Here is a 27460-nt window from a genome sequence, read left to right as displayed (position 1 = left end):
TAGGGCTGTATAGGGGCAGTATAGGGGCCGTATGGGGGCTGTATAGGGGCTGTATGGGGGCTGTATAGGGGCTGTATGGGGGCTGTATAGGGGCTGTATAGGGGCTGTATGGGGGCTGTATGAGGGCTGTATAGGAGCTGTATAGGGGCTGTATGGGGGCTGTATAGGGGCTGTATCGGGGCTGTATGGGGGCTGTATAGGGGCTGTATAGGGGCTTTACTGTTTACTGTTAATTTTTATTGTTATTTCACTTTTGTTTATTATCTACCTCTCTTGCTTTGGCAACGTTAACATATAATTAACAATAAAGGAATCCCATGTCAATAAAGATCAATGTTAACACATGTTTCCCATGTCAATAAAGATCAATGTTAACACATGTGTCCCATGTCAATAAAGATCAATGTTAACACATGTTTCCCATGTCAATAAAGATCATTGTTAACACATGTTTCCCATGTCAATAAAGATCAATGTTAACACATGTGTCCCATGTCAATAAAGATCAATGTTAACACATGTTTCCCATGTCAATAAAGATCAATGTTAACACATGTTTCCCATGTCAATAAAGATCAATGTTAACACATGTTTCCCATGTCAATAAAGATCAATGTTAACACATGTGTCCCATGTCAATAAAGATCAATGTTAACACATGTTTCCCATGTCAATAAAGATCAATGTTAACACATGTTTCCCATGTCAATAAAGATCATTGTTAACACATGTGTCCCATGTCAATAAAGATCAATGTTAACACATGTTTCCCATGTCAATAAAGATCAATGTTAACACATGTGTCCCATGTCAATAAAGATCAATGTTAACACATGTTTCCCATGTCAATAAAGATCAATGTTAACACATGTTCCCCATGTCAATAAAGATCAATGTTAACACATGTTTCCCATGTCAATAAAGATCAATGTTAACACATGTTTCCCATGTCAATAAAGATCAATGTTAACACGTTTCCCATGTCAATAAAGATCAATGTTAACATGTGTCCCATGTCAATAAAGATCAATGTTAACATGTGTGTCCCATGTCAATAAAGATCAATGTTAACATGTGTGTCCCATGTCAATAAAGATCAATGCTAACATGTTTCCCATGCCAATAAAGATCAATGTTAACATGTTTCCCATGCCAATAAAGATAAATGTTAACATGTTTCCCATGCCCATAAAGATCAATGTTAACATGTTTCCCATGTCAATAAAGATCAATGTTAACATGTTTCCCATGCCAATAAAGATCAATGTTAACATGTTTCCCATGCCCATAAAGATCAATGTTAACATGTTTCCCATGCCAATAAAGATCAATGTTAACATGTTTCCCATGCCAATAAAGATCAATGTTAACATGTTTCCCATGCCAATAAAGATCAATGTTAACATGTTTCCCATGTCAATAAAGATCAATGTTAACATGTTTCCAGTCTCACTCACTACCTATCTACTTTCCACTGGACAAACCACACCTTGACAGTACAGTCTGGAGAGAGTAGAGTCTGGAGAGTGTAGAGTCTGGAGAGAGTAGAGTCTGGAGAGAGTAGAGTCTGGAGAGAGTACAGTCTGGAGAGAGTAGAGTCTGGAGAGAGTAGAGTCTAGAGAGAGGAGAGTCTGAAGAGTACAGTCTGGAGAGTAGAGTCTGGAGAGTAGAGTCTGGAGAGTAGAGTCTGGAGAGAGTAGAGTCTGGAGAGAGTAGAGTCTGAATAGAGTAGGGTCTGGAGAGTAGAGTCTGGAGAGTGGAGTCTGGAAAGTGGAGTCTGGAGAGAGTAGAGTCTGGAGAGAGTAGAGTCTGGAGATTAGAGTCTGGAGAGTAGAGTCTGGAGAGTAGAGTCTGGAGAGAGTAGAGTCTGGAGAGAGTAGAGTCTGGAGAGAGTAGAGTCTGGAGAGTAGAGTCTGGAGAGTAGAGTCTGGAGAGTAGAGTCTGGAGAGTAGAGTCTGGAGAGAGTAGAGTCTGGAGAGAGTAGAGTCTGGAGAGAGGAGAGTCTGGAGAGTAGAGTCTGGAGAGTAGAGTCTGGAGAGTAGAGTCTGGAGAGTAGAGTCTGGAGAGAGTAGTCTGGAGAGTAGAGTCTGGAGAGAGTAGAGTCTGGAGAGTAGAGTCTGGAGAGGGGAGAGTCTGGAGAGAGTAGAGTCTGGAGAGAGTAGAGTCTGGAGAGTAGAGTCTGGAGAGTAGAGTCTGGAGAGTAGAGTCTGGAGAGTAGAGTCTGGAGAGGGGAGAGTCTGGAGAGAGTAGAGTCTGGAGAGAGGAGAGTCTGGAGAGTAGAGTCTGGAGAGTAGAGTCTGGAGAGTAGAGTCTGGAGAGTAGAGTCTGGAGAGAGTAGAGTCTGGAGAGTAGAGTCTGGAGAGAGTAGAGTCTGGAGAGTAGAGTCTGGAGAGGGGAGAGGGCTGGGCGTGTTAGAAAGAAGAGATGGAGAGAGACCTTTTCATTTTTAGTAACTGTTAAATCAAAATCTTAATTTTACACATTAACCAACGTCTTACGTTTTTTTTTTCATTCAACTTTTTCACTCCGGATGCTTTATCTGGACGTGGTTCATCAGGACCTCCACCAGCCAACCAGTAGTAACATTAACATGATGCTTTATCTGGACGTGGTTCACCAGGACCTCCACCAGCCAACCAGTAGTAACATTAACATGATGCTTTATCTGGACGTGGTTCTACAGGACCTCCACCAGCCAACCAGTAGTAACATTAACATGATGCTTTATCTGGACGTGGTTCTACAGGACCTCCACCAGCCAACCAGTAGTAACATTAACATGATGCTTTATCTGGACATGTTTCTACAGGACCTCCACCAGCCAACCAGTAGTAACATTAACATGATGCTTTATCAGGACCTCCACCAGCCAACCAGTAGTAACATTAACATGATGCTTTATCTGGACGTGGTTCATCAGGACCTCCACCAGCCAACCAGTAGTAACATTAACATGATGCTTTATCTGGACGTGGTTCTACAGGACCTCCACCAGCCAACCAGTAGTAACATTAACATGATGCTTTACCTGGACGTGGTTCTACAGGACCTCCACCAGCCAACCAGTAGTAACATTAACATGATGCTTTATGAGGACCTCCACCAGCCAACCAGTAGTAACATTAACATGATGCTTTATCTGGACGTGGTTCATCAGGACCTCCACCAGCCAACCAGTAGTAACATTAACATGATGCTTTATCTGGCCATGGTTCTCCAGGACCTCCACCAGCCAACCAGTAGTAACATTAACATGATGCTTTATCTGGACATGGTTCTCCAGGACCTCCACCAGCCAAACAGTAGTAACATTAACATGATGCTTTATCTGGACATGGTTCTCCAGGACCTCCACCAGCCAACCAGTAGTAACATTAACCTCTTGAAACTCTAGGGGCGCTATATCATTTTTGGATAAAAAGACGTGCCCGTTTTAAGCGCAATATTTTGTCACAAAAAGATGCTCGACTATGCATATAATTGATAGCTTTGGAAAGAAAACAATCTGACGTTTCCAGAACTGCAAAGATATTCTCTGTGCGTGCCCTAGAACGTGAGCTACAGGCAAAACCAAGATGAAACGGCATCCAGGAAATCAGCAGGATTTTTGAGGCTCTGTTTTCCATTGTCTCCTTATATGGCTGTGAATGCGAGAGGAATAAGCCTGCCCTTTCTGTCGTTTCCCCAAGGTGTCTGCAGCATTGTGACGTATTTCTAGGCATATCATTGGAAGATTGACCATAAGAGACCACATTTACCAGGTGTCCGCCCGGTGTCCTGCGCCGAAATTGGTGCGCAAACCTCAGCTGCAAGTATTTTTCCATGGAATTCAGAGAAGAAAGCAGGCTTCCACGAACGATATATCAATGAAGAGATATGTGAAAAAACACCTTGAGGATTGATTCCAAACAACGTTTGCCATGTTTCGGTCGATATTATGGAGTTAATTCGGAAAATGTTTGACGTTGTTGGTGACTGAATTTTCGGTTCGTTTCGGTAGCCAAATGTGATGTACTAAACGGAGCGATTTCTCCTACACAAAGATTCTTTCAGGAAAAACTGAACATTTGCTATGTAACTGAGAGTCTCCTCATTGAAAACATCCGAAGCTCTTCAAAGGTAAATGATTTTATTTATTTGGTTATCTGGTTTTTGTGAAAATGTTGCGTGCTAAATGCTACTCAAAATGCTAAGCTAGCTTAGCATACTCTTACACAAATTAGTGAATTGCTATGGTTCAAAAGCATATTTTGAAAATCTGAGATGACAGTGTTGTTAAGAAAAGGCTAAGCTTGAGAGTAGGCGCATTATTTTCATTTTATTTGCAATTTTCAGAAATCGTTAACGTTACATTATGCTAATGAGCTTGAGGCTATAACTGTATACAGGTTTTTTCATAGCCAAACGTGAACAAAACGGAGCGATTTGTCCTACACAAATAATATTTTTTTGAAAAACTGAACATTTGCTATCTAACTGAGAGTCTCCTCATTGAAAACATCTGAAGTTCTTCAAAGGTAAATGATTTTATTTGAATGATTTTCTTGTTTTTGTGAAAATGTTGCTGGCTGTATTCTAGGCTTATAGCAATGTTAGCAATCAATACTCTTACACAAATGCTTGTTTAGCTATGGTTGAAAAGCATATTTAGAAAATCTGAGATGACAGTGTTGTTAACAAAAGTCTAAGTGTGAGAGCAAATATATTTATTTCATTTCATTTGCGATTTTCATGAATAGTTAACGTTGCATTATGCTAATGAGCTTGAGGCTATAAATAGAATCACGGATCCGGGATTGCGCGACGCAACAGGTTAACATGATGCTTTATCTGGACGTGGTTCATTAGGACCTCCACCAGCCAACCAGTAGTAACATTAACATGATGCTTTATTAGGACCTCCACCAGCCAACCAGTAGTAACATTAACCTGTTGAAACTCTAGGGGCGCAATTTCATTTTTGGATGAAAAACGTTCCCGTTTTAAACAAGATATATTGTCACAAAAAGATGCTCGACTATGCATATAATTGATAGCTTTCGAAAGAAAACACTCTGACGTGTCCAGAACTGCAAAGATATTTTCTGTGCGTGCCCTAGAACGTGAGCTTCAGGCAAAACCAAGATGAGACGGCATCCAGGAACATTTAACATTTAAGTCATTTAGCAGACGCTCTTATCCAGAGCGACTTACAAATTGGTGAAATGAGCAGGATTTTTGAGGCTCTGTTTTCCATTGTCTCCTTATATGGCTGTGAATGCGAGAGGAGTAAGTCTGCCCTTTCTGTCGTTTCCCCAAGGTGTCTGCAGCATTGTGACGTATTTGTAGGCATATCATTGGAAGATTGACCATAAGAGACCACATTTACCAGGTGTCCGCCCGGTGTCCTGCACGAAATTGGTGCGCAAAAGTCAGCTGCAAGTATTTTTCCACAGAATTCAGAGGAGAATGCAGGCTTCCAATGAACGATATATCAATGAAGAGATATGTGAAAAAACACCTTGAGGATTGATTCCAAACAACGTTTGCCATGTTTCGGTCGATATTATGGAGTTAATTCGGAAAAAGTTTGACGTTGTAGGTGACTGAATTTTCGGTTAGTTTCGGTAGCCAAACGGAACGATTTCTCCTACACACAGACGCTTTCAGGAAAAACTGCGCATTTGGTATGTAACTGAGAGTCTCCTCATTGAAAACATCCGAAGCTCTTCAAAGGTAAATGATTTTATTTATTTGGTTATCTGGTTTTTGTGAAAATGTTGCGTGCTAAATGCTACTCAAAATGCTAAGCTAGCTTAGCATACTCTTACACAAATTAGTCAATTGCTATGGTTCAAAAGCATATTTTGAAAATCTGAGATGACAGTGTTGTTAAGAAAAGGCTAAGCTTGAGAGCAGGCGCATTATTTTCATTTTATTTGCGATTTTCAGAAATCGTTAACGTTGCGTTATGCTAATGAGCTTGAGGCTTTAGTCACGATCCCGGATCCGGGATGGGGAGATTCCATGATGCTTTATCTGGACGTGGTTCTACAGGATCTCCACCAGCCAACCAGTAGTAACATTAACATGATGCTTTATCTGGACATGGTTCATCAGGACCTCCACCAGCCAACCAGTAGTAACATTAACATGATGCTTCATCAGGACGTGGTTCATCAGGACCTCCACCAGCCAACCAGTAGTAACATTAACATGATGCTTTATCTGGACGTGGTTCTATAGGATCTCCACCAGCCAACCAGTAGTAACATTAACATGATGCTTTATCTGGACATGGTTCATCAGGACCTCCACCAGCCAACCAGTAGTATCATTAACATGATGCTTTATCTGGACATGGTTCATCAGGACCTCCACCAGCCAACCAGTAGTAACATTAACATGATGCTTCATCAGGACGTGGTTCATCAGGACCTCCACCAGCCAACCAGTAGTAACATTAACATGATGCTTTATGAGGACCTCCACCAGCCAACCAGTAGTAACATTAACATGATGCTTTATCTGGACGTGGTTCTATAGGATCTCCACCAGCCAACCAGTAGTAACATTAACATGATGCTTTATCTGGACATGGTTCGTCAGGACCTCCACCAGCCAAACAGTAGTAACATTAACATGATGCTTTATCTGGACATGGTTCATCAGGACCTCCACCAGCCAAACAGTAGTAACATTAACATGATGCTTTATCTGGACATGGTTCATCAGGACCTCCACCAGCCAAACAGTAGTAACATTAACATGATGCTTTATCTGGACGTGGTTCATCAGGACCTCCACCAGCCAACCAGTAGTAACATTAACATGATGCTTTATCTGGACATGGTTCATCAGGACCTCCACCAGCCAAACAGTAGTAACATTAACATGATGCTTTATCTGGACATGGTTCATCAGGACCTCCACCAGCCAACCAGTAGTAACATTAACATGATGCTTCATCAGGACGTGGTTCATCAGGACCTCCACCAGCCAACCAGTAGTAACATTAACATGATGCTTTATCTGGACGTGGTTCTATAGGATCTCCACCAGCCAACCAGTAGTAACATTAACATGATGCTTTATCTGGACGTGGTTCTCCAGGACCTCCACCAGCCAACCAGTAGTAACATTAACCTCTTGAAACTCTAGGGGCGCTATATCATTTTTGGATAAAAAGACGTGCCCGTTTTAAGCGCAATATTTTGTCACAAAAAGATGCTCGACTATGCATATAATTGATAGCTTTGGAAAGAAAACAATCTGACGTTTCCAGAACTGCAAAGATATTCTCTGTGCGTGCCCTAGAACGTGAGCTACAGGCAAAACCAAGATGAAACGCGGCATCCAGGAAATCAGCAGGATTTTTGAGGCTCCGTTTTCCATTGTCTCCTTATATGGCTGTGAATGCGAGAGGAATAAGCCTGCCCTTTCTGTCGTTTCCAAGGTGTCTGCAGCATTGTGACGTATTTCTAGGCATATCATTGGAAGATTGACCATAAGAGACCACATTTACCAGGTGTCCGCCCGGTGTCCTGCGCCGAAATTGGTGCGCAAACCTCAGCTGCAAGTATTTTTCCATGGAATTCAGAGAAGAAAGCAGGCTTCCACGAACGATATATCAATTAAGAAATATGTGAAAAAACACCTTGAGGATTGATTCCAAACAATGTTTGCCATGTTTCGGTCGATATTATGGAGTTAATTCGGAAAAAGTTTGACGTTGTTGGTGACTGAATTTTCGGTTCGTTTCGGTAGCCAAATGTGATGTACTAAACGGAGCGTTTTCTCCTACACAAAGATTCTTTCAGGAAAAACTGAACATTTGCTATGTAACTGAGAGTCTCCTGATTGAAAACATCCGAAGCTCTTCAAAGGTAAATGATTTTATTTATTTGGTTATCTGGTTTTTGTGAAAATGTTGCGTGCTAAATGCTACTCAAAATGCTAAGCTAGCTTAGCATACTCTTACACAAATTAGTGAATTGCTATGGTTCAAAAGCATATTTTGAAAATCTGAGATGACAGTGTTGTTAAGAAAAGGCTAAGCTTGAGAGCAGGCGCATTATTTTCATTTTATTTGCGATTTTCAGAAATCGTTAACGTTACATTATGCTAATGAGCTTGAGGCTATAACTGTATACAGGTTTTTTTTCATAGCCAAACGTGAACAAAACGGAGCGATTTGTCCTACACAAATAATATTTTTTTGAAAAACTGAACATTTGCTATCTAACTGAGAGTCTCCTCATTGAAAACATCTGAAGTTCTTCAAAGGTAAATGATTTTATTTGAATGATTTTCTTGTTTTTGTGAAAATGTTGCTGGCTGAATTCTAGGCTTATAGCAATGTTAGCAATCAATACTCTTACACAAATGCTTGTTTAGCTATGGTTGAAAAGCATATTTAGAAAATCTGAGATGACAGTGTTGTTAACAAAAGTCTAAGTGTGAGAGCAAATATATTTATTTCATTTCATTTGCGATTTTCATGAATAGTTAACGTTGCATTATGCTAATGAGCTTGAGGCTATAAATAGAATCCCGGATCCGGGATTGCGCGATGCAACAGGTTAACATGATGCTTTATCTGGACGTGGTTCATCAGGACCTCCACCAGCCAACCAGTAGTAACATTAACATGATGCTTTATCAGGACCTCCACCAGCCAACCAGTAGTAACATTAACATGATGCTTTATCAGGACCTCCACCAGCCAACCAGTAGTAACATTAACATGATGCTTTATCAGGACCTCCACCAGCCAACCAGTAGTAACATTAACATGATGCTTTATCTGGACATGGTTCTACAGGACCTCCACCAGCCAACCAGTAGTAACATTAACATGATGCTTTATCTGGACGTGGTTCATCAGGACCTCCACCAGCCAACCAGTAGTAACATTAACCTGTTGAAACTCTAGGGGCGCAATTTCATTTTTGGATGAAAAACGTTCCCGTTTTAAACAAGATATATTGTCACAAAAAGATGCTCGACTATGCATATAATTGATAGCTTTCGAAAGAAAACACTCTGACGTGTCCAGAACTGCAAAGATATTTTCTGTGCGTGCCCTAGAACGTGAGCTTCAGGCAAAACCAAGATGAGACGGCATCCAGGAACATTTAACATTTAACATTTAAGTCATTTAGCAGACGCTCTTATCCAGAGCGACTTACAAATTGGTGAAATGAGCAGGATTTTTGAGGCTCTGTTTTCCATTGTCTCCTTATATGGCTGTGAATGCGAGAGGAGTAAGTCTGCCCTTTCTGTCGTTTCCCCAAGGTGTCTGCAGCATTGTGACGTATTTGTAGGCATATCATTGGAAGATTGACCATAAGAGACCACATTTACCAGGTGTCCGCCCGGTGTCCTGCGCCGAAATTGGTGCGCAAAGTCAGCTGCAAGTATTTTTCCACAGAATTCAGAGGAGAATGCAGGCTTCCACGAACGATATATCAATGAAGAGATATGTGAAAAAACACCTTGAGGATTGATTCCAAACAACGTTTGCCATGTTTCGGTCGATATTATGGAGTTAATTCGGAAAAGTTTGACGTTGTAGGTGACTGAATTTTCGGTTCGCTTTCGGTAGCCAAATGTGATGTACAAACGGAACGATTTCTCCTACACACAGACGCTTTCAGGAAAAACTGCGCATTTGGTATGTAACTGAGAGTCTCCTCATTGAAAACATCCGAAGCTCTTCAAAGGTAAATGATTTTATTTATTTGGTTATCTGGTTTTTGTGAAAATGTTGCGTGCTAAATGCTACTCAAAATGCTAAGCTAGCTTAGCATACTCTTACACAAATTAGTCAATTGCTATGGTTCAAAAGCATATTTTGAAAATCTGAGATGACAGTGTTGTTAAGAAAAGGCTAAGCTTGAGAGCAGGCACATTATTTTCATTTTATTTGCGATTTTCAGAAATCGTTAACGTTGCGTTATGCTAATGAGCTTGAGGCTTTAGTCACGATCCCGGATCCGGGATGGGGAGATTCCATGATGCTTTATCAGGACGTGGTTCTACAGGACCTCCACCAGCCAACCAGTAGTAACATTAACATGATGCTTTATCAGGACCTCCACCAGCCAACCAGTAGTAACATTAACATGATGCTTTATCTGGACGTGGTTCATCAGGACCTCCACCAGCCAACCAGTAGTAACATTAACATGATGCTTTACCTGGACGTGGTTCGTCAGGACCTCCAACAGCCAACCAGTAGTAACATTAACATGATGCTTTATCTGGACATGGTTCGTCAGGACCTCCACCAGCCAACCAGTAGTAACATTAACATGATGCTTTATCTGGACGTGGTTCTACAGGACCTCCACCAGCCAACCAGTAGTAACATTAACATGATGCTTTATCTGGACGTGGTTCGTCAGGACCTCCACCAGCCAACCAGTAGTAACATTAACATGATGCTTTATCTGGACATGGTTCATCAGGACCTCCACCAGCCAACCAGTAGTAACATTAACATGATGCTTTATCTGGACGTGGTTCTCCAGGACCTCCACCAGCCAACCAGTAGTAACATTAACATGATGCTTTATCTGGACATGGTTCGTCAGGACCTCCAACAGCCAACCAGTAGTAACATTAACATGATGCTTTATCTGGACATGGTTCATCAGGACCTCCACCAGCCAACCAGTAGTAACATTCACATGATGCTTTATCAGGACCTCCACCAGCCAACCAGTAGTAACATTAACATGATGCTTTATCTGGACGTGGTTCATCAGGACCTCCACCAGCCAACCAGTAGTAACATTAACATGATGCTTTATCTGGACGTGGTTCATCAGGACCTCCACCAGCCAACCAGTAGTAACATTCACATGATGCTTTATCAGGACCTCCACCAGCCAACCAGTAGTAACATTAACATGATGCTTTATCTGGACATGGTTCTACAGGACCTCCACCAGCCAACCAGTAGTAACATTAACATGATGCTTTATCTGGACGTGGTTCATCAGGACCTCCACCAGCCAACCAGTAGTAACATTAACATGATGCTTTATCTGGACGTGGTTCTACAGGACCTCCACCAGCCAACCAGTAGTAACATTAACATGATGCTTTATCAGGACCTCCACCAGCCAACCAGTTGTAACATTCACATGATGCTTTATCTGGACATGGTTCTACAGGTCCTCCAACAGCCGAAGCTAAGTAGTAACATTAACATGATGTCTTCTAATTGCAGCCGCTGTACTCATAATATACAGGAGAACCATCGCCTTACGGCGAGGATAGCTGTGCTGCAAGCCCAGCTTCAGACCCAATCGTTAGGCAGAGGGTCATTTCAGTGTAGGAAAGGATGAAACAGCGTCTGTGCCACCAGTAAGTACAGATAGTAGTATAAATCCCCTGGCACAGTCCCCGCAGCCGGACAACTTTCTCACGGTTTCTGGAAGGAAATGCTGTAGGAACGCTCAACCGGTGTCGCTCATTCAGCCGACAGAAACTATTAAACCGGTTTTCCCCATTAAGTAGCGAGTCGGAGTCAGAGGCCGAGTCTTCTCTGGTCTCTACTCCTCCCTTAGTGTAGAGAGTATAGAGATATTGTTATCCACGTCGGCACCAACGATGTTAGGATGAAACAGTCAGAGGTCACCAAGCGTAACATAGCTTCAGCGTGTAAATCAGCTAGCAAGATGTGTCGGCATTGAGTAATTGTCTCTGGACCCCTCCCAGTTAGGGGGAGTGATGAGCTCTACAGCAGAGTCTCACAACTCTGCATATTCCTCCAAAGCTCAGTTGTCCTGAGTCTGCACAACTCTGCCAGGACCTAGGATCAAGAGAGACGCTCAAGTGTTTTAGTACTATATCTCTTGACACAATGATGAAAACAATCATGGCCTCTAAACCTTCAAGCTGCATACTGGACCCTATTCCAACTAAACTACTGAAAGAGCTGCTTCCTGTGCTTGGCCCTCCTATGTTGAACATAATAAACGGCTCTCTATCCACCGGATGTGTACCAAAATCACTAAAACTGGCAGCAATAAAGCCTCTCTTGAAAAAGCCAAACCTTGACCCAGAAAATGTTTTTTAAAAACTAAAATCGGCATCTCCCATTCCCCTCAATTAATAGATTTTTTTTTTAAAGCTCACTGCCTTCCAGAAGACAAACAACGAAACACTTCTCAATAAACAAAGATATTTTCTGTTGAATCTGACAATTAATCTTAATGGTTGTACAGTTGTCTCAAATAAAACTGTGAAGGACCTCGGCGTTACTCTGGACCCTGATCTCTCTTTTGACAAACATATCAAGACTGTTTCAAGGACAGCTTTTTTCCATCTACGTAACATTGCAAAAATCAGAAACTTTCTGTCCAAAAATTATGCAGAAAAATTAATTCATGCTTTTGTCACTTCTAGGTTAGACTACTGCAATGCTCTACTTTCCGGCTACCCGGATAAAGCACTAAATAAACTTCAGTTAGTGCTAAATACGGCTGCTAGAATCCTGACTAAAACCAAAACATTTGATCATATTACTCCAGTGCTAGCCTCCCTACACTGGCTTCCTGTCAAGGCAAGGGCTGATTTCAAGGTTTTACTGCTAATCTACAAAGCATTACATGGGCTTGCTCCTTCCTATCTCTCTGATTTGGTCCTGCCGTACATACCTACACGTACGCTACGGTCACAAGACGCAGGCCTCCTAATTGTCCCTAGAATTTCTAAGCAAACAGCTGGAGGCAGGGCTTTCTCCGAGAAAGCTCCATTTTTATGGAACGGTCTGCCTACTCATGTGAAAGACGCAGACTCGGTCTCAACCTTTAAGTCTTTACTGAAGACTCATATCTTCAGTGGATCATATGATTGAGTGTAGTCTGGCCCAGGAGTTTGAAGGGGAACAGAAAGGCACTGGAGCAACGAACCGCCTTTGCTGTCTCTGCCTGGCCGGTTCCCCTCTTTCCAACTGGGATTCTCTGACTGGCTTGGGTCAGTCTGTTATATCTGGTGTAATTCTCCTGTCTTATCTGGTGTCCTGAAATGAATTTAAGTATGCTCCCTCTAATTCTCTCCCTCCCCTCTCAGAGGACCTGAGCCCTAGGACCATGCCTCAGGACTACCTGACATGATGACTCCTTGCTGTCCCCAGTCCACCTGGCCGTGCTGCTGCTCCAGTTTCATCTGTTCTGCCTGCGGCTTTGGAACTCTGACCTGTTCACCGGACGTGCTGCCTGTCCCAGACCTGCTGTTTTCAACTCTCTCTCTTTGTCTCTACCGCATCTGCTGTGTCGACCTCTGAATGCTTGGCTATGAAAAGCCAGTGAAATCCTTGTGTTTATAGCTCCAAATATGCAGTAATATCAAACAAGTAAATATATAACAATCTCACAACAATACACACACATCTAAAGTAAAGGAATGGAATTAAATATATATATAAAAATAAATATATAAATATATGGACGAGCAATGTCAGAGCGACATAGACTAAGAATTAAATCAAATTTTACATCGGCTGATGTAAAAAGGGCTTTATAAATACATTTGATTGATTGAAAGCTGTATGCAGAAAGAGAGATGAGAGAGGAGAGACAGAAAGAGAGAGGAGAGACAGAAAGAGAGATGAGAGACAGAAAAAGAGAGGAGAGAGAGAGAGGAGAGAGAGAGAGAGAGAGGAGAGACAGAGAGAGAGAGGAGAGACGGAAAGAGAGAGGAGACAGAGAGAGAATTCAGGGCTTCCTGTTCCTGTCCTCGAGGCCATATCGAGGAAAGAGAAGAGGATCTACCTCTCCCTCCCCGACCCAACACTGACAGACCCACAGCAAGACAGAGAGAGGCAGTGGAAGAAGAGAGGGAACCGCATTACCAAGACTGAGACAAAAAAAACGCTCATTGTATTGTCTATGTAAGTGTGCATGTTGCTGTCCTTAGCCTCCATTTTCTGGGTAAATAAAAACAGAAAAAAGAAAGGCCTAGACAACACCAGTGACGAGGGGAGAAAAGCTGACATGTTGTTGTCTAGGTGACGTGGGGAGAAAAGCTGACATGTTGTTGTCTAGGTGACGTGGGGAGAAAAGCTGCCATGTTGTTGTCTAGGTGACGAGGGGAGAAAAGCTGCCATGTTGTTGTCTAGGTGACGTGGGGAGAAAAGCTGCCATGTTGTTGTCTAGGTGACGAGGGGAGAAAAGCTGCCATGTTGTTGTCTAGGTGACGAGGGGAGAAAAGCTGCCATGTTGTTGTCTAGGTGACGTGGGGAGAAAAGCTGCCATGTTGTTGTCTAGGTGACGTGGGTAGAAAAGCTGCCATGTTGTTGTCTCGGTGACGTTGAGAGAAAAGCTGACATGTTGTTGTCTAGGTGACGAGGGGAGAAAAGCTGCCATGTTGTCTAGGTGAAGAGGGGAGAAAGGCTGACATGTTGTTGTCTTGGTGACGTGGGGACAAAAGCTGACATGTTGTTGTCTTGGTGAAGAGGGGAGAAAAGCTAACATGTTGTCTCGGTGACATTGGGAGAAAGGCAGACATGTTGTTGTCTAGGTGACGAGGGGAGAAAAGCTGCCATGTTGTCTAGGTGACGAGGGGAGAAAAGCTGCCATGTTGTCTAGGTGAAGAGGGGAGAAAACTGACATGTTGTTGTCTAGATGACGTGGGGAGAAAAGCAGACATTTTGTTGTCTAGGTGACGAGGGTAGAAAAGCTGACATGTTGTTGTCTTGACGTGGGAGAAAAGCTGCCATGTTGTTGTCTAGATGACGTGGGGAGAAAAGCTGACATGTTGTTGTCTAGGTGACATTGGGAGAAAAGCAGACATTTTGTTGTCTAGGTGACGGGGAGAAAAGCTGACATGTTGTCTAGGTGACGTGGGTAGAAAAGCTGACATGTTGTTGTCTTGGTGACTTGGGGAGAAAAGCTGACATGTTGTTGTCTAGGTGACGTGGGAGAAAAGCTGACATGTTGTTGTCTAGGTGACGGGGGAGAAAAGCTGACATGTTGTTGTCTAGGTGACGAGGGAGAAAAGCTGACATGTTGTTGTCTAGGTGACGTGGGGAGAAAAGCTGACATGTTGTTGGTGACTAGGTGATGTTGTTGTCTAGGTGACGAGGGGAGAAAAGCTGCCATGTTGTTGGAGAAAAGCTGACATGTTGTTGTCTAGGTGACGTGGGTAGAAAAGCTGACATGTTGTTGGTGACGTTGAGAGAAAAGCTGACATGTTGTTGTCTAGGTGACGAGGGGAGAAAAGCTGCCATGTTGTTGTCTTGGTGACGTGGGGACAAAAGCTGACATGTTGTTGTCTAGGTGACGTGGGGGAGAAAAGCTGACATGTTGTCTCGTGACATTGGGAGAAAGGCAGACATGTTGTTGTCTAGGTGACGAGGGGAGAAAAGCTGCCATGTTGTCTAGGTGACGAGGGGAGAAAAGCTGCCATGTTGTCTAGGTGAAGAGGGGAGAAAACTGACATGTTGTTGTCTAGATGACGTGGGGAGAAAAGCAGACATTTTGTTGTCTAGGTGACGAGGGTAGAAAAGCTGACATGTTGTTGTCTAGCTGACGAGGGGAGAAAAGCTGCCATGTTGTTGTCTAGATGACGTGGGGAGAAAAGCTGACATGTTGTTGTCTAGCTGACGTGGGGAGAAAAGCTGACATGTTGTTGTCTAGGTGACGTGGGGAGAAAAGCTGACATGTTGTCTAGGTGACGAGGGTAGAAAAGCTGACATGTTGTTGTCTTGGTGACTTGGGGAGAAAAGCTGACATGTTGTTGTCTAGGTGACGTGGGGAGAAAAGCTGACATGTTGTCTGACAGGTGACGCTGACATGTTGTTGTCTAGGTGACTTGGGGAGAAAAGCTGCCATGTTGTTGTCTAGATGACGTGGGGAGAAAAGCTGACATGTTGTTGTCTAGGTGACGTGGGTAGAAAAGCTGACATGTTGTTGTCTAGGTGACTTGGGGAGAAAAGCTGACATGTTGTTGTCTAGATGACGTGGGGAGAAAAGCTGACATGTTGTTGTCTAGGTGACGTGGGGAGAAAAGCTGACACGTTGTTGTGGGATGCAGCTGTTAACACAAACACACCACTAAGTGGATGACAAACACAAACACACCACTAAGTGGATGACAAACAGGCTGACAAGCAAACACACCACTAAGTGGATGACAAAACAAACACACCACTAAGTGGATGAGAAAAGCAAACACACCACTAAGATGGATGGGGAAAACAAACACACCACTAGGTGACGTGGATGACAAAGGCAAACACACCACTAAGTGGATGAAAACTGACAAACACAACACTAGGGATGACAAACACAAACACACCACTGTTGTGGATGACAAACACAAACACACCACTAAGTGGATGACAAACACAAACACACCACTAAGTGGATGACAAACACAAACACCACTAAGCGGATGATGCATAGCCCTCCTGTAGCTAACTGATCTGCTAATTGTTCTCCACAAACAGGCAGACAACAGGCTGACACTGCGTGTGTGTGTGTGTGTGTGTGTGTGTGTGTGTGTGTGTGTGTGTGTGTGTGTGTGTGTGTGTGTGTGTGTGTGTGTGTGTGTGTGTGTGTGTGTGTGTGTGTGTGTGTGTGTGTGTGTGTGTGTGGTGCAGCAGAAGTTCAACAGAAGAACAGAACCACAGAGAGAAATGGTTGATGAGAAAATGAAATAGTTTTATTAATAAATTAATTGGATGGATTTAATTGATTGACGTTGGAAGTTGTAGCAGAGCAGGATGACTTTAGAGGTACAGATAGTTTGGTTGATTAGTAGAACACCTGAGGAGGAAGAGGAGGAGGAAGAGGAGGATACAGAAGTTGTAGTTGTCAAGGTATATAGACAGAGAACCCTCTATCTAAGGAGGAGTACTGACTAGACAGAAAACCCCCTATCTAAGGAGGAGTACTGACTAGACAGAAAACCCTCTATCTAAGGAGTATTACTGACTAGACAGAAAACCCTCTATCTAAGGAGTACTGACTAGACAGAAAACCACCTATCTAAGGAGTATTACTGACTAGACAGAAAACCCCCTATCTAAGGAGTATTACTGACTAGACAGAAAACCCTCTATCTAAGGAGTACTGACTAGACAGAAAACCACCTATCTAAGGAGTATTACTGACTAGACAGAAAACCCTCTATCTAAGGAGTACTGACTAGACAGAAAACCACCTATCTAAGGAGGAGTACTGACTCGACAGAGAACTCTCTATCTAAGGAGGAGAACTGACTAGACAGAGGACCCTCTATCTAAGGAGGAGAACTGACTCGACAGAGGACCCCCTATCAAAGGAGGAGTACTGACTAGACAGAAAACCCCCTATCTAAGGAGGAGAACTGACTCGACAGAGGACCCCCTATCTAAGGAGGAGTACTGACTAGACAGAAAAACCTCTATCTAAGGAGGAGAACTGACTAGACAGAAAACCCTCTATCTAAGGAGGAGAACTGACTCGACAGAGGACCCTCTATCTAAGGAGGAGAACTGACTAGACAGAAGACCCTCTATCTAAGGAGGAGAACTGACTAGACAGAAAACCCTCTATCTAAGGAGGAGAACTGACTAGACAGACAGAAACCCTCTATCTAAGGAGGAGTACTGACTAGACAGAAAACCCTCTATCTAAGGAGGAGAACTGACTAGACAGAAAACCCTCTATCTAAGGAGGAGAACTGACTAGACAGAGGACCCTCTATCTAAGGAGGAGAACTGACTAGACAGAGGACCCTCTATCTAAGGAGGAGTACTGACTAGACAGAAAACCCTCTATCTAAGGAGGAGAACTGACTAGACAGAGGACCCTCTATCTAAGGAGGAGTACTGACTAGACAGAAAACCCTCTATCTAAGGAGGAGAACTGACTAGACAGAGGACCCTCTATCTAAGGAGGAGAACTGACTAGACAGAGGACCCTCTATCTAAGGAGGAGTACTGACTAGACAGAGGACCCTCTATCTAAGGAGGAGTACTGACTAGACAGAGGACCCTCTATCTAAGGAGGAGTACTGACTAGACAGAAAACCCTCTATCTAAGGAGGAGAACTGACTAGACAGAGGACCCTCTCTCTAAGGAGGAGAACTGACTAGACAGAGGACCCTCTATCTAAGGAGGAGTACTGACGAGACAGAAAACCCTCTATCTAAGGAGGAGTACTGACTAGACAGAAAACCCTCTATCTAAGGAGGAGAACTGACTCGACAGAGGACCCTCTAAGGAGGAGTATTAGAGAAGACTCTTACCAGTTCTCTGGGCAGGAAAACATCTTCCTGTCTGGCCACAAGCAGAGCAACACTGTCTCCCTGTCTGGTGCTCCTCAACATGGATACCAACTCCTCCTGGCTGCGCCTGCTGATGTCCACACCATTCACCTTGGAACACAGAGGATCCCAGATCAGGAGTTATTAGCTACATTGGAAATCACCAGCGGTCTCACATTAAAAACAGGATGAGCCACCAGTCCTTGATTTACACTTTCCCCTCAAAACACAAAGGAAGTCTACAGAAAAGAGGCACAAATGTGTGTCCTAACCAAGGTATCCACATATCCAACATCATGGGATATCAAGTTCAAATGTAAACTTTATTGTTCCAATGTAAACTTTATTGTTCCAATGTAAACTTTATTGTTCCAATGTAAACTTTATTGTTCCAGATGGGAATTGATTTTAGAAAAACAGGATGAACTCAGTTTGAGTTGATATCAGTTTTGTGGTGTGATATGATAACGTCATGTCGGTCTGATTTTGTGATTGGATAATGCTTAAAACCCCACCACTAAACTCATCTGATTGGGGCGGCAGGGTAGCCTAGTGGTTAGAGCGTTGAACTAGTAACCGGAAGGTTGTGATTGGCTGTGTGGGCCGTCCCTCACCAACTGATTGGCTGTCTGAGCTGTCACTCACCTCCAGGATCCGATCACCTGACTGCAGGCGTCCATCTTTGACGGCGGCCCCGCGCGGCAGGATGTTCTTGACCAGAATAGGACCAGGACCGTGGACAGACGAGTCCCTGGTCACCACTGTGAAGCCCAGACCCTCGGGACCTGGAGACAGAGACACACACACAACAAGGGACTTAATCAGAAACTGAGTACAGCATTAAAATCTGTAAGATAATAAAAAACATAGAAAACATATAATAACTGAGGGTAACGTGGTACACCACAAAAATACTATATTACTGCTGCATTAATACACCATAATACTATATTACTACTACATTACTACACCATAATACACTATTACTACTACATTACTACACCATAATACACTATTACTACACCATAATACTATATTACTGCTACCTTACTGCACCATAAATCTATATTACTACTACATTACTACAACATAATACCCCATTACTACACCATAATACTATATTACTGCTACCTTACTACACCATAATACTATATTACTACTACATTACTACACCATAATACTATATTACTACTACATTACTACACCATAATACTATATTACTACTACATTACTACACCATAATACTATATTACTACACCATAATACTATATTACTACTACATTACTACACCATAATACTCAATTACTACACCATAATACTATATTACTGCTACATTACTACACCATAATACTATATTACTACTCAATTACTACACCATAATACTATATTACTACTACATTACTGCACCATAATACTATATTACTACTCCTTTACTACACCATAATACTCAATTACAACACCATAATACTATATTACTGCTACATTACTACACCATAATACACTATTACTACTAAATTACTACACCATAATACTATATTACTTCTACATTACTACACCATAATACTATACTACTACTCCATTATTGCACCATAATACCCCATTACTACACCATACTTCTCCATTACTACACCATGATACTCCATTACTACACCATGATACTCCATTACTACACCATGATACTCCATTACTACACCATAATACTATATTACACCATTATACTCCATTACACCATAATACTACATTACACCATAATACTCCATTACTACACCATGATACTCCATTACTACACCATGATACTCCATTACTACACCATGATACTCCATTACTACACCATTATACTCCATTACACCATGATACTCCATTACACCATGATACTCCATTACTACACCATGATACTCCATTACTACACCATGATACTCCATTACTACACCATGATACTCCATTACTACACCATGATACTCCATTACTACACCATGATACTCCATTACACCATAATAGTCCATAATCTAGGTAAAATGAGACAACAGGATAAAAAAGGATAGAATAGAAGATCAACTTTATTGGGTTAATGCTCTACTGGAGAAGGCTAACCCTGAAGTTGAATTCAGAATTAGGGCAAGGACCAGGTTAACCTAACCCTGAAGTTGAATTCAGAATTAGGGCAAGGATCAGGTTTACTGAATTCCTCTCGGATGTGGTCTCTTCAGCCTTCCCAGTCACAGCCCTTGAACATCCCCAGCCCCTGATTAGGATATATAACAAGCCCCTGATATATAACATCAGCCCCTGATATAACCAACCCTGAAGTTGAATTCAGAATTAACATCAGCCCCTGATCAACATCAGCCCCTGATTAACCATCACCCTGATATTGAATTCCCCTGAATTAACATCAGCATATATAACATCAGCCCCTGATCAGGATAACCTAACCCCTGAAGTTGATATTAACAGAATATAGGGATATATAACATCAGCCCCTGATATATAACATCAGCCCCTGAGCCCCTGATATAACCTCAGCCCCTGAATATAACATCAGAATTATAACATCAGCCCCTGATATATAAATCAGTTAACCTAACATCCCCTGAAGTTAACATCAGAATATAACATCAATTATATAACATCAGCCCCTGATATATAACAAGCCCCCATATATAACCTCAGCCCCTGAATTGAATTCAGAATTAACATCAGGGCATCAGCCCCTGATCAGGTATAACCTCAGCCCCTGAAGTAACATGCCCCTGAATATAACCCCAGAATTAGGGATAAACATCAGCCCCTGTTAACCTAACCCTGAAGTATAAATTCAGCCCCTGAATTAACATCAGGGCAAACATCAGGTTATAACATACCCCTGAATATAACCCCAGCCCCTGATATATAACATCAGGTATATAACATCTTATATAACAGCCTTCCCAGTAATAACATCAGCCCCTGAACATATAACATCAGCCCCTGAGATATAACATCAGCCCCTGAGATATAACCCCAGCCCCTGAGATATAACATCAGCCCCTGAGCCCCTGAGATATAACATCAGCCCCTGAGATATAACCCCAGCCCCTGAGATATAACATCAGCCCCTGAGATATAACATCAGCCCCTGAGAGCCCCTGAGATATAACATCCCAGCCCCTGAGATATAACCCCCTGATATATAACAGCCCCTGAGATATAACATCCCAGCCCCTGATATATAACCCCAGCCCCTGAGATATAACCTCAGCCCCTGAGATATAACCCCAGCCCCTGAGATATAACCTCAGCCCCTGTAACATAACCTCAGCCCCTGAGATATAACATCAGCCCCTGAGATATAACATCAGCCCCTGTAACATAACCTCAGCCCCTGAGATATAACCCCAGCCCCTGAGATATAACATCAGCCCCTGAGATATAACATCAGCCCCTGAGATATAACATCAGCCCCTGATATATAACCCCAGCCCCTGAGATATAACCCCAGCCCCTGAGATATAACCCCAGCCCCTGAGATATATACATCAGCCCCTGATATATAACCCCAGCCCCTGAGATATAACCCCAGCCCCTGAGATATAACCCCAGCCCCTGAGATATAACCCCAGCCCCTGAGATATAACCCCCCCTGAGCCCCCCCTGAGATATAACCCCAGCCCCTGAGATATAACCCCAGCCCCTGAGATATAACATCAGCCCCTGATATATAACCCCAGCCCCTGAGATATAACCCCAGCCCCTGAGATATAACCCCAGCCCCTGAGATATAACCCCAGCCCCTGAGATATAACCCCCCTGAGCCCCTGAGATATAACCCCAGCCCCTGATATATAACCCCAGCCCCTGATATATAACCCCAGCCCCTGAGATATAACCCCAGCCCCTGAGATATAACCCCAGCCCCTGAGATATAACCCCCCCTGAGCCCCTGAGATATAACCCCAGCCCCTGAGCCCCAGCCCCTGAGATATAACCCCAGCCCCTGAGATATAACCCCAGCCCCTGAGATATAACCCCAGCCCCTGAGATATAACCCCAGCCCCTGAGATATAACCCCAGCCCCTGATATAACTCCTGCCCCTGAGATATAACCCAGTGATATAACCCCAGCCCCAGATATAACCCAGCCCCTGAGATATAACCCCAGCCTCCAGCTATAACAGTAGCCCCTGAGATATAACCCTCAGCCTCCAGATATAACTCAGTACCCCCTGAGTGATATGCCCTCAGCCCCTGCTCAGTACCCAGCCCCTGAGATATAACATCAGCCCCAGCTATAACCAGCCCCTGAGATATAACGCCCTGAGCCTCCAGCTGAGATATAACCCAGTGATATAACCCTCAGCCTCCTGCTATAACAGATATAACCCCAGCCCCTGATATATAACCTCAGCCTCCAGCCCCTGAGATATAACCCAGCCCCTGATATGCCCTGAGATATAACCCCAGCCCAGTACCCTGAGATATAACCCTCAGCCCCTGAGATATAACCCAGCCCCTGATATAACCCCAGCCTCCAGCTCAGTACCCTGAGATATAACCCCAGCCTCCTGAGATATAACTCAGTACCCAGCCCCTGATATAACCCCAGCCCCTGAGATATAACAGCCTCCAGCTCCTGAGTACCCAGCCCCTGATATATAACCCTCAGCCCCTCCAGCCCCTGAGATATAACCCAGCCCCTGAGATATAACGCCCCTGAGCCTAACCAGCCCCTGAGTATAACCCAGTGATACGCCCTCAGCCTCCAGCGCAGTACCCAGTGATATGCCCTCAGCCTCCAGCTCAGTACCCTGTGATATGCCCTCAGCCTCCAGCCCCTGAGATATAACCAGCCCCTGATACCCCAGCCCCTGAGATATAACCTCCAGCTCCTGAGATATAACCCCAGCCCCTGATATAACATCAGCCCTCAGCCCCTCCAGCTCAGATACCCTGAGATATAACCCCAGCCCTCAGCCTCCAGCTCAGTAACCCCAGCCCCTGATATAACCCCAGCCCCAGATATAACCCCAGCCCCTGAGATAGCCCTGATATATGCCCCAGCCTCCAGCTCAGTAGCCCCTGAGATGCCCCTGAGATATAACCCCAGCCCTCAGCCCCAGCTAGTACCCCAGCCCCTGATATGCCCTCAGCCCCTCCAGCTCAGTACCCTGATATATAACCCTCAGCCCCAGCTAACCCCAGCCCCTGAGATATAACCCTCAGCCCCAGCCCCTGATCATAACCAGCCCCTGATATAACCCTCAGCCCCAGCTCCAGCCACTGAGTATAACCCCAGCCCCTGATATATCAGCCCCAGCCCCTGAGTACCCAGTGATATAACCCCAGCCCCTGAAGCCTCCAGCCCCTCAGATATAACCCAGTGATATAACCTCAGCCCCTGAGATATAACCCCAGCCCCTGAGTACCCAGTGATATAACATCAGCCCCTCAGCCTCCAGCTCAGTACCCTGTGATATGCCTCGGTGCTTAGTCCCCTTGACCCTGCGTTAGGATATGCACCTTCACTGTGATATGACCTGGCTTGACCCTGCCACTGTGATATATGTTGCATGACCAAGTCTGGAAGATTACAGAGGGCTGGGTTTCGGAGACAGGAGTTTAATGTAACATGTGAACACATTTACCCCAGTGGCTGAGAATAACCCCAGGGGAGGGAGAGATAGAAAGAGGGGGAAGGGGGAGGGAGAGAGAACCCCAGGGAGATATAACCCCAGGGGAGGGAGATATAACCCCAGGGGGGGGGAGGAGAGTGATGGGGGGATAGAGAGAGGGGGAGGGGGAGGGAGAAAGAGGGAGATATAACCCCAGGGGGATATAACCCCAGCCCCTGAGAACCCCAGAGGGGGAAGGGGATATAACCCCAGGGAGAACCCCAGCCCCTGAGAGGGGTATAACCCCAGCCCCTGAGATATAACCCAGCCCCTGGATATAAGGAGAAAACAAAGTGAGAGGCCCCTGGAAGAACCCCAGGATATCAAGATAGAGAGGAGAGCTAAGCTAAAATCTGTGATTCAGTTTCCTGGGCCCTAGACAGCACCGGTGTGTTTATGTTTTAAAAGCAACTGTCACTTCATCGTTTTTACCAAGATGTCATCATCTCTGTTGGCTTCCATTAAAGGAATCTGGCTTTAATACAAGTCCTGATCACTTTACAACCAGTCTTCAGTACTCAGTTGTGTTGCTGTGAAGTGGTGTGCAAGGGCCTAATGAAACACACACACACCTGAGATTGGAGGTTATCAGCCCCTGAGATATAACCCAGCCCCTGAGGGAATTTAGGAGGTTAACCCCAGCCCCTGAGTGATGAGGGTTTAACCCCAGGAGGTTAACATCAGCCCCTGAGTATGACATCAGGGTTTCATCAGCCCCTGGTGTAACCCCAGTGATATATAACCCAGCCCCTGATATATGTGTGTGTGTGTGTGTGTGAGTATGTGTGTGTGTGTGTGTGTGTGTGTGTGAGTGTAACCCCAGCCCCTGTGTGACTCCATCAGGATTGATTTAAACCCACATAAACCCCAGCCCCGTCTCCTGGTGTGACAGGCAGGGATCAGGTGAGGGTCAGGAGGAGTGGAGAGGATGAGGGGGAGGAGAGGATGAGGGGGGAGGATAACATGAGGGGGAGGAGAGGATGAGGGGGAGGAGAGAAGTGGATGAGATGATGGGGGAGAGGAGCCCCTGGATGAGAGAGGAGAAGAGGGGTGGATCACTGTGCCCCTGAGATGAGTGCCCCTGAGATATAGCCCCTGAGTGAGTGAGTGAGGAGATGAGAGTGAGCCCCTGAGATATGAACCCCCTGAGTGGAGCCCCTGAGATGAGTGAGTGAGTATAACCCCAGCCCCTGAGTGAGTGAGATATAACCCCAGCCCCTGAGAGAGCCCCTGAGTGAGCCCCTGAGATATAACCCCAGACATGAGCCCTGAGATATAACCCCAGCCGAGTCTGGGCAGTGTGATTCTGTTTTATGTTGGTCATTTAGCAAAACCATTTAAGTGAATGTCAGCAGTTCTCTCTGCTTTCTGCAAGCCCCTGAATTAACCCCAGCCCCTGATATATAACCCAGCCCCTGAGATATAACATGGATCATTACAAACTGAGCTCATGTAGTGGGGCCCCTGAAATCAGCCCCTGAGATATAACCTCATCCAGCCAGCTGTCTACCTAGCCCCTGGGGTGAAATCACCCCACCCCTGATCCAGCCAGCTGTCTACCTAGTGGGGTGAAATCACCCCTGACCTCATCCAGCCAGCTGTCTACCTAGCCCCTGGGGCCCCTGAAATCAGCCCCTGACATCCAGCCAGCTGTCTACCTAGTGGGGTGAAATCACAGCCCTCATCCAGCCAGCTGTCTACCCCTAGTGGGGTGAAATCAAGACCTCATCCAGCCAGCTGTCTACCTAGTGGGATATAACCCCAGCCCCTGAAATCACAGACCTCATCCAGCCAGCTGTCTACCTAGTGGGGTGAAATCACCCCTGACCTCATCCAGCCAGCTGTCTACCTAGTGAGGTGAAATCACGACCTCATCCAGCCAGCTGTCTACCTAGTGGGGTGAAATCACGACATCATCCAGCCAGCTGTCTACCTAGTGGGGTGAAATCACGACCTCATCCAGCCAGCTGTCTACCTAGTGAGGTGAAATCACGACCTCATCCAGCCAGCTGTCTACCTAGTGAGGTGAAATCACGACCTCATCCAGCCAGCTGTCTACCTAGTAGGGTGAAATCACGACCTCATCCAGCCAGCTGTCTACCTAGTGAGGTGAAATCACGACCTCATCCAGCCAGCTGTCTACCTAGTAGGGTGAAATCACGACCTCATCCAGCCAGCTGTCTACCTAGTGAGGTGAAATCACGACCTCATCCAGCCAGCTGTCTACCTAGTGGGGTGAAATCACGACCTCATCCAGCCAGCTGTCTACCTAGCCCCTGAGGTGAAATCACGACCTCATCCAGCCAGCTGTCTACCTAGTGAGGTGAAATCACGACCTCATCCAGCCAGCTGTCTACCTAGTGAGGTGAAATCACGACCTCATCCAGCCAGCTGTCTACCTAGTGAGGTGAAATCACCCCTGATATCATCCAGCCAGCTGTCTACCTAGTGAGGTGAAATCACGACCTCATCCAGCCAGCTGTCTACCTAGTAGGGTGAAATCACGACCTCATCCAGCCAGCTGTCTACCTAGTGAGGGTGAAATCACCCCCTGACCTCATCCAGCCAGCTGTCTACCTAGTGAGGTGAAATCACCCCACCTCATCCAGCCAGCTGTCTACCTAGTGAGGGTGAAATCACCCTGACCTCATCCAGCCAGCTGTCTACCTAGTGAGGTGAAATCACGAGCCTCATCCAGCCAGCTGTCTACCTAGTGGGGTGAAATCACGACCTCATCCAGCCAGCTGTCTACCTAGTAGGGTGAAATCACGACCTCATCCAGCCATCCAGCCAGCCAGTCTGGATACCTAGTGAGGTGAAATCACGACCTCATCCAGCCAGCTGTCTACCTAGTGAGGTGAAATCCCCACCCACATCCAGCCAGCTGTCTACCTAGTGAGGTGAAATCACGACCTCATCCAGCCAGCTGTCTACCTAGTGAGGTGAAACATTCAGTTTCCTGGGCCCTAGACAGCACCGGTGTGTTTATGTTTTAAAGCAACTGTCACTCATCCAGCCAGCTGTCTGCTGTGAAGTGGTGTGCAGTGCCTAATGGTGAAATCACGACCTCATCCAGCCAGCTGTCTACCTGTGGGGTGAAATCACGTGTGTGTGTGTCATCCAGCCAGCTCCTGTCTACCTAGTGAGGTAAAATCACAGGACCTCATCCAGCCAGCTGTCTACCTAGTGGGGTGAAATCACGATCATCCAGCCAGCTGTCTACCTAGTGGGGTGAAATCACGACCTCATCCAGCCAGCTGTCTACCTAGTGGGGTGAAATCACGACCTCATCCAGCCAGCTGTCTACCTAGTGGGTTGAAATCAGACCTCATCCAGCCAGCTGTCTACCTAGTGAGGTGAAATCATGACCTCATCCAGCCAGCTGAGCCGAGTCTCTACCTAGTGAGGTGAAATCACGACCTCATCCAGCCAGCTGTCTACCTAGTAGGGTGAAATCATGACCTCATCCAGCCAGCTGTCTACCTAGTGAGGTGAAATCACGACCTCATCCAGCCAGCTGTCTACCTAGTGGGGTGAAATCACGACCTCATCCAGCCAGCTGTCT

At 44.9% G+C, this 27460-nt stretch overlaps 1 protein-coding gene across 1 annotated transcript in view; it reads right to left on the bottom strand.

Annotated features, from left to right (window-relative positions):
• LOC135521325 (partitioning defective 3 homolog B-like) overlaps positions 1 to 27460 on the bottom strand; it is a 164586-nt gene that overhangs the window by 123023 nt on the left and 14103 nt on the right. The window contains exons 5-6 of the mRNA XM_064947242.1: positions 18893 to 19032; positions 18230 to 18358 (exon numbers count right to left, since the gene is read on the bottom strand). Coding sequence (XP_064803314.1) covers positions 18230 to 18358; positions 18893 to 19032 — 269 coding nt within the window. The remainder of the gene's footprint in view (positions 1 to 18229; positions 18359 to 18892; positions 19033 to 27460) is intronic.

Source organism: Oncorhynchus masou, chromosome 29 (genome assembly GCF_036934945.1).
Source record: "Oncorhynchus masou masou isolate Uvic2021 chromosome 29, UVic_Omas_1.1, whole genome shotgun sequence".
Classification (NCBI taxonomy): domain Eukaryota; kingdom Metazoa; phylum Chordata; class Actinopteri; order Salmoniformes; family Salmonidae; genus Oncorhynchus; species Oncorhynchus masou.
The sequence above is the reverse complement of the archived record's forward strand: the minus strand, read 5'-3'. Positions and strand labels throughout refer to the sequence as shown.